General features: G+C 45.2%; 1 protein-coding gene across 1 annotated transcript; it reads left to right on the plus strand.

Annotated features, from left to right (window-relative positions):
• The first annotated feature begins 683 nt into the window (after positions 1 to 683).
• On the plus strand, positions 684 to 7,925 carry LMO2 (LIM domain only 2). The gene is made up of 4 exons (XM_065839409.2): positions 684 to 1,000; positions 1,119 to 1,296; positions 4,728 to 4,943; positions 6,968 to 7,925. Exons 1-4 carry the CDS (start codon positions 994 to 996, stop codon positions 7,185 to 7,187), a joined length of 621 nt encoding a protein of 206 aa, XP_065695481.1. The 5' UTR covers positions 684 to 993; the 3' UTR covers positions 7,188 to 7,925.
• Positions 7,926 to 8,054: the final 129 nt, after the last annotated feature.

An 8,054-nucleotide genomic window follows, 5' to 3' on the forward strand; every position in this document is an offset into this window, starting at 1 on the left:
GCTGGATTGCTGGAACAGTTTTCGCCCCGGCGCTGTAAATCAGACCTTTCCGGGATGTGCTGAGCTGATGGAGAGGAGGGAGGGGAAACAGGAGATATTCAGGCAAGGCTTCCCCATCTTCAGCTTCTCTGTGATTAATTACAAATCGATACTTCATACTCTTCGGCTTTTATAGCTCATTAACATCAAGCGGCGTTCAAGATATAAATTTGTTACATTGCTTGCCAAGAAGTAAGGGATGTCTAGAAGCAGATACGGGGGGAGAAATGAGGCACGATTTAGTTGACCAGTTTGAATCCTAGCTAGAAAAATGACACTTAGGTTTATTTACCTGTGGAACTCAAAGTACCATACAAAAATACGTGTGTGGGGGAATGCACATATATATATGTAAGAGAGGGAGAGGAGAGAGACGGCGACTGTCGCTTTGGTCCTGCGTGGAGCTGAGAAGAAGCCAGTAATACAGAACCAGGCATCTATTTTTTGCCAGCCCGTGGGATCATTTTCAGGTTGCCCACCCTGTCCACCGGGCAGGTGTCATTAAATGCCCTTGTTATGTGAAAATGCACCGTCAGCTCCCGGCCCTGGCTCCGGGGAGCCCCAGCTCTGTCTCTTTAAGAAACCCAGCGAGTCGTGATGCTGCTGTTTGCACTGCTAAACCCCCAGGAGCCCAGTTAAGAAACGGGCAGCTGTCTCTTTAAGTGTGATTTCCTTCTATTGTATTTGAATCGTGATCAGGAAAAAGGAAATGAAACCAGAGACCCTGGGCCGAGCCACCGACTAATCATAATAATAGCGATGCCGATCTCTGCGTTTGCAGCACATCCAGCCGGCTCCGGAGCATGTTCACAGCTGCCCAGGCTAAAAGCCTGAGCCGAACCCAGGGAGCTCCGGGGAGCTGTGGAAGCCGAAGCCGCCGCTTCCCACCGGGCACCGGAGCCGCGGGCGCGGCCGCGGGAGCTGCCCCGGCGGGCGGCGCGGAGCGCGGCGGGGATGGGAGGTCAGAGCCCCGCGGAGCCGCAGCCCGGCGGGGCTGGAGCAGCAGAAGCAGCAGCAGCAGCAGCAGCAGCCTCAGCCCGTATTTCTCTCTTTCTCTCTCTCTCTCTTTGGTGTTGCAGGAGGAAATCCTGTGAATGTCATCGGGGGGCGGAGGGGGAGCTCAGCTGGTGACAAGGCTTCGAGGGCAGACGGCGTTTGCGGGGGCAGCGGGGGCAGATCCCACCACAGGCACGCTACAAAGGAGCAATCCCTGCCAATGTCATCGGCCATCGAGAGGAAAAGCCTCGATCCTTCCGAGTAAGTGGCCTCTTTTCCTTCTCCCCCCATCTCCCCGTCTGTCTGTCGGTGGCCGCTCAGCGTCCGCACCGGAGCCACTTGACCACGGGCATTGTGTGCCCGGCAGCCCCTTGCCCGGCAGCAGCCCCCACCTGTAATCCCGCCACCTTAATCCCCCCACCGCTCCTTTAGCCCCCCAACCGCTCCTTTACCCTCCGCGACCGCTCCTCTCCCCGCCACCGGGCACCGCACACCGGGGGCACGGGGCGCCGCGCACCGGGAACACCGGGCACCGCTGCCCGGGCTCCCGCTACCCCGGCCCATGGGGGGGCTTGCGAAGGGGGTGTCGGTTGATGGGATAGCCCCAAGTTATGGGAAAGACCAGGGGGAGCAGCTTGCGGGGGCAAAGAAGCGCCCCCCCCTCCCACCCCGGGCATTTTCCACCCATTCATCCCATCCGGAGGTGCTGGGAATGGTTCAGGGAGGGGGACACCACCCTACTTTCCAAATCTGAAGGTGTTTTTCGTTTGAAGGGACCCTCTTCGCCCCATCTTTGATCTGCCCAGCGTGCTGTAGCCAGTTCTAGGGAAAGGTCAGAGCTGTTATTTGTGGGTGCCCAACTTCCACATTTTCACAATGCAACTTTCAAGAGGTTGTTTAAACTGCTTGGGTGGGGGGCAGGGTGTTCGGCAAAGGGCTTATAGAAAGGTTTAATTGATGGGATGCAGAGGATGAGAATTTCCCTCCCTGGGTTTCCCACTCAGGGGGTTGACCGGCTCTCGTGTCCTTTTTCGGGTTTTCACTGCTCTCCCATCCCTTCTGCATCCCCGAGGCACCACAGGGAGTCACTTCAGCCCTGTACGTGCTAATAACTGTGATTATGCTTGTCCGGAATCATGATAAGAAAGAAGAAGAAAAAAAAAATATATATAAAATCTCCGTTTTCAGATAGCGCTTAAAACATTGCTCTTAGTAAACTTGAGTCATTCGTGGTTTGTTTCCTGTGAGATAGTAAAAATGCCATCGCTTGAAGCCCAGAGCGAACGCATGGGGACTGTTTCTTTTGGGGATCAAATCGATCATTCCGTGTCACATCTCTTGTTTTGTATGGGACATTTTCTCTTATTTTATACTGTTTTTAAGAAACAATAATCCAAGCTCTTAGGTACATGATGCCCAGGTTGCAACTGCAGAGTTTTAGGAATCTTTATTTATTTACCTACCTTGTGTTCTATTAATACCGACTTAAGTTCTGGCTCAGAAATCCATGGACATCAAAAAGCCGATGCATAAAACAGCAATTCTGTTCTGTGTAAATATCCGCTGGGCTGTTCCACACTTTGGGGCTTTCAGAGCGACCTGGTTTGTGATTTCTGAATGCTTGTAAGATGAAATATTTTGGGGTACATCTGTAGTTTCAAATAATGGGTAATAAAGGAAAATAATGTGCATTTCCTGCTATTAGGAGGCGCTCAGAACTTGGCAGAGTGGAGCCCACAGGTTAGGAAAGGCAGTATGGGGCACAAAAGAATAAACTTTGAAAAATTAGGGCCTAATCACACACGGAGTTCCCCATTTTTACTGAAAACTCCCAGGATGAAGAGCTGGGAGGAGAGGGATGTTATGAGGGATGTTATGGCACAACTTGCAGGGCACCGCAGTTCAAATTCAGAAGAGTGAAAACCAGAACAGGATATAATCAGATAATATCTTAGGGCTCCGCTTGCCTAAATAAAAACTGCAGGATCAGTTTCTCAGCACAGTTCTTCACCATTGGTTGTTCCTCCCTGCTGAAGAAAGTAATTTTTGCCCAGAAAACTGCTGACCGGGTGAATAAGCAGTAGTAATAGAATTTTTTCCTGTTGCCGGCTGGAAATTGGGAGCAACCTGGTTTGTTTCCATCAGCACAGGTCTCCTCTGCCCCCACCAGCCCAAGGGAAGACAGAGCAGCGACAGAAATTAAGTGTTGAGGGACTCTGTGGTGGAGCGAGAACCCAAAATACACGGGGAAAATTTAGGGCTTCACTCTGCCAGATGTTGAGCGTCGTGGTCGTAATCCAGCAAAGTGTAAATGTGCAAATAAACGTCTTCACTGGTGCTAGGCCCAGGTTTAAAATTAAGCAAGTGCTTAAAGGATTGATCTGATTGATCCGATCGTCTATTTATGAACTTCCCTGGGGTTTGGGTGAGGTCCTTTGTGGCAGCACCAGGTCACTGCAACTGTTGCAAGACTTATAAAATTACACAAAAAGGCCAAGAAGAGGATTCCTTAAGCAAGCAGCTTTGAAGACAATTTGTGTTTTATCCCCTGGTATTACCAGAACCATCCCAGATTTTAGAGCTTTTTAATAGGAACAGAAACATCAGGCACACCTTTTCAGTGCTAGATTTGTGCCTCTTTTCAGACAGGGATGTGTAAATCCCAAATAATTGTTTGAGCTATTTTGGCATAGACTCAAGCCAGGGTACTCATGCTCTTAGCTGAAGGAAATAAACAATTCCTGCAGTTCTGAGGTTAAATTCTGACTCTATTAAAAACAGCAGCAAAACTTAAATCAGTTGGGCAACAACCTCTCCCTTGGTGAGATTGAAATTCCCGCTGCTTCCAGCAGCTCTAACAGGCAAAGTTTGCAAGATCAGGTTTACATTAGGGGCTCATATAGGTTTGGGTTCATGCACAGATGCTTTATGATACCGCTGGGGTTCTTCAATAGGTTAGAGGTAAATCCAGAGGCTGGCTGGGTTGATTGGGTCACTTAGAGTTGCTTATAGGTAAATCTTTAAAATCTTGTTGAAAAAAAGCGCATTTTTAAATGGAAATGAAAGCATTGCTATGTGTCATGGACGAACCAAAATTATTTGAAAAATGTGAAGAATATAGTGAGAAATGTGTGGGGTTTGGCATTTGTCAGCCTGCACAGACATAACCGGCATTTCCACGAAATGTTGAGCACAGGCAGCTTTTCAATTGTACTTTTGAAAAAGTGCGACCTTTAATTCTGGAAGAACCGTGATATGGGAAAGGTATTTCTTTTATAAGAACTGCGTGGATTCAGACACACGACTGAGCAATTCATCTTCTGTCCAGTAGAAGAAAAATGATGTATCCACACAAACACCAATGTCCTCATATAGTAGATGCCTTTATAGCAATGAATACACACGGGTGACACGGGGGTTGTCACGTTTGCACATTAGTTTTTGAGAAAAAAAAATAGTTTGAAAAATTTTAAATGTTCTTATTAACTCCTTGTATTTTAAGCTGTTATTTTTGCCAAAGAAAGCGAAAGAAGAGTGAAGCCCTGCTCCCTCTCGTGTCAAAATTGGATGAAAAATGGGATGAAAAATGAGGATGTTCTAACTTGACCCATCTTGTGTATTTTTTCCTTCTTCTCCCATGGATGCTCCCAAAGTCCATTTCCCTTCTCCCACTGATTCTTTCCTTCCCCCAGGGAGCCGGTGGATGAAGTTCTGCAGATCCCCCCTTCGCTGCTGACATGCGGTGGGTGCCAGCAGAGCATCGGGGACCGCTACTTCCTCAAAGCCATCGATCAGTACTGGCACGAGGACTGTCTGAGCTGCGACCTGTGCGGCTGCCGCCTCGGGGAGGTGGGGAGACGCTTGTACTACAAACTGGGCAGAAAACTCTGCAGGAGGGACTATCTCAGGTACACAACCCGCTCCTTCTGCCCTCGCTCCCCTTCTTTCCATCGTTTCGGCTTTGCTTGGTCATTTAATGAGCAGAGCTAGCGAGCAGAGATCCATAATAAACTCATTTTTGATAGCAATCACAGTTGCAATGCAGCACCATTTGCAAGCTCAGGTTTACAATATTTTGTATTATATATATTTTTATTATCTATATAAAATATATATATTTGTTATCTTTTATATTAAAATATTAAAAATATTTATATATTTATATATATATATATATATATATAAAAAATATATTGTTAGGGTTCATGCACAGATGCTTTATGGTACCGCTGGGGTTCTTCAACAATTCAGAGATAAATCCAGAGGTTGTCCATGTTGTTTAGGTCACTTAGAGTTGTTTGTAGGTTGAATGTTAAAAATCTTGTTGGGGAAAAAAAAAAAGCATTTTTTAATGAAAATGAGAGCATTGCTGCACGTTGTGGACAAAGGAGAATGACTTGAAAATGTGAAGAATATAGTGAGAGCTCCCAGGACTTTGGAGTTGTTGGCATTGGTCACTATGCACAGACGTAACTCGGTAGCTCCAGGCGAACCGTGCAGCGTCAGCACGGGATTCTGGCAAATAGAAATTGGGAAAAGGTGATAAATTTCAGCAAGATCCCCCTGAGCTGACAATAAACCGGTTCCCCCAATTGGTTTTAAGAAGTTCTGTGCTTCTCCAAGCATTGCCTTGGAACTGAAAGATGTAGAAAACAAGGTGCCAAGATCGGCGACTGATGAAAAATCATTTAGTTCTCTCATTTAAGGGCACGGTATCCAAGGTAACTGAATTAAATTCATTTTCCTGATCAGTAATATCAGTTCTACATGAGATGCTTGGTTCCACTAGCCAGTGGGGCTGCCGCACCTCCTTGGCATCTCAAATCACGGCCTTTTGTAAGTAGAGGGATTTAACTGAGATTTAGATATCTCACAAAAATTTATAAGAAAGAATCTTTACATTCTCGATGGCAATTAAAGTGTATTGATCTTTGCTGTACTGGTTTTGTACCATTTCTTCTAACGGATCCCTAATGTCACAGGAGGTCTGTGGAACAGAATAATGGTATTTGATATTTTTTTTCAGCTACCTTACGAAAGGCTAATTTACCTGCCGATACAAATTAAACCAAAATCTCAGTGGAGTTCCTAGTTATGGTGTCCCTGAGTTTTACAGATGAGAATTTTGCTAAGCAGAAACTAAGAACTGAGTTCTGGCAATGGGGCCACTTGTACGCACTCCACACATAGAACACTCCAGCAGTGCCCCAGCGTCAGTTAGACTTTCCAAATACTTTTCGTCTTAAAATGGAAGCAACAGAAAGTGTGATAATACAATTAATATATTTCCTTGCAGAGAAATTAAATGTTTCTATTTATTTAATAATGCGCTTTATAGTATCTTCCCTTCTTAATGAAAAAATTGGCAACCTTTGTGTAACCTCAGCATTACTTTTGTTGGGCAGAAGTCAACACTGACATCTCCTGGTAGACTGAAGAAATGATGTATTTTCCCTTTCAAGATCTCTCCTAATACAGTGGGTGGTGTTTTTTCCCAGTTCAGAAGGTGATATGAAGCAGGCACAGCACATGTAATGAAGTGTAGGAGGCGGAAAATACTCTTCCCAGAGTTAGTATGGAAATTTAGAATTCAATTCAATTCTATTGATCACAGAAGTGGAAATATTAGCATGGCACAACTTTATGCTGTGATCTGGGGAAACCTTTACTTTGGGAGCTGCTCAGCAATTCAGGGCAAGGTCATTGATCAGAGGAGTCAATTATATTGAAAATAGGTGAGGAGCTTGGACTTTCTACTTCAATTTTTGGTATTGCAAAGTTTAGAGTTCAGCTTTCCATGTGACCTCTGTGTACCTTGGCAATATCGTGACTAATGGATCAGGGCAATGATGTCGTGTTCTTGTTTTGATCTGGTTTTCCCCGTCTCTCCAGCCAAGGAACTCCACTTACTTCTCTGCTCCTGTTGTTTTAGGCTCTTTGGCCAAGACGGCCTCTGCGCCTCCTGCGACAAGCGGATCCGTGCCTACGAGATGACCATGCGGGTGAAGGACAAAGTGTATCACCTCGAATGCTTCAAATGTGCTGCCTGCCAGAAACATTTCTGCGTTGGGGACAGATACCTCCTCATCAACTCGGACATAGTGTGTGAACAGGACATCTACGAGTGGACTAAGATAAACGGAATGATCTAGCAAAGACATGCCTTGGTCTAGAAGACATCTCATGGGTGACACCAATGAGGAGATCATCACTTGAGCTATGGGCTTTGTCAAAAATGGGGGGGAAATACCACGGAGTGGGCCCTTTGCAGGCAGTGCTACGTAGAATATAAACGACATATAGGTGAAGGAGACCGAAGCAATAGTAGATAGACTGACTTCTGTTCACAAAGGCGTACGGACAATAACTGACATCAGCCACGTAGGCGAGAGTTGGGAAGCAAACACAATGCGATAACAAATTCTAGTAACTGGAACAAGAGTAGAGACTTCTTTAAAGAGGTGTGATGGCTTTGTCACCTGCAGACTAGGATTGTGCAATTGAATTTTCTTTTCATCTTGTTTTAGTTCCCAATGTAGACATGAGGAAGAACACTGGAAGAAAAGGGCCATCCCTTACGTGGTCATTCTATACGGCCTTACACTTTGGCCAGGAGAGAAAGTGGGAAGAGGGTGGCTGTTAATTTTGCATGGAATTATTTTGATTTGAGAATGAGCAGTGCATCCTCTAGTCCCAAACTCTTCTTGGAGAAAATCCTGCTGAATAGTTGTTTTCAGGCACTGCTATTTAAGATGAGATGTTCCACAGATCATTTCTATACAAATATAAATCTAAAGAGTTGCTCAACTATTTTATTAACTTAGATTATATCGATAAAATATTTGTTGTGTGTAGTAAGACTCTGCAGCTTTAATAAAAATAACAGAAGATTTTAGTGTTGTTATTTCTCTTTTTTTTGGAGCTGGACTGGAGTTTATTTTATTCTTTGTTGCAAGTCCCAAAGCAATGATTTTCACAGTTTAATTCTATGCTGTTTTTTTTCAATATCTATTGGATCA

This window comes from Patagioenas fasciata, chromosome 5, assembly GCF_037038585.1.
Source record: "Patagioenas fasciata isolate bPatFas1 chromosome 5, bPatFas1.hap1, whole genome shotgun sequence".
Classification (NCBI taxonomy): domain Eukaryota; kingdom Metazoa; phylum Chordata; class Aves; order Columbiformes; family Columbidae; genus Patagioenas; species Patagioenas fasciata.

Excerpts from the sequence above, each read along its gene's own strand:
- LMO2 (XM_065839409.2), top strand. Across the intron at positions 1,297-4,727 it reads AAAAGCCTCGATCCTTCCGA|GGAGCCGGTGGATGAAGTTC; the intron begins GTAAGTGGCCTC and ends TCCTTCCCCCAG. Across the intron at positions 4,944-6,967 it reads TGCAGGAGGGACTATCTCAG|GCTCTTTGGCCAAGACGGCC; the intron begins GTACACAACCCG and ends CTGTTGTTTTAG.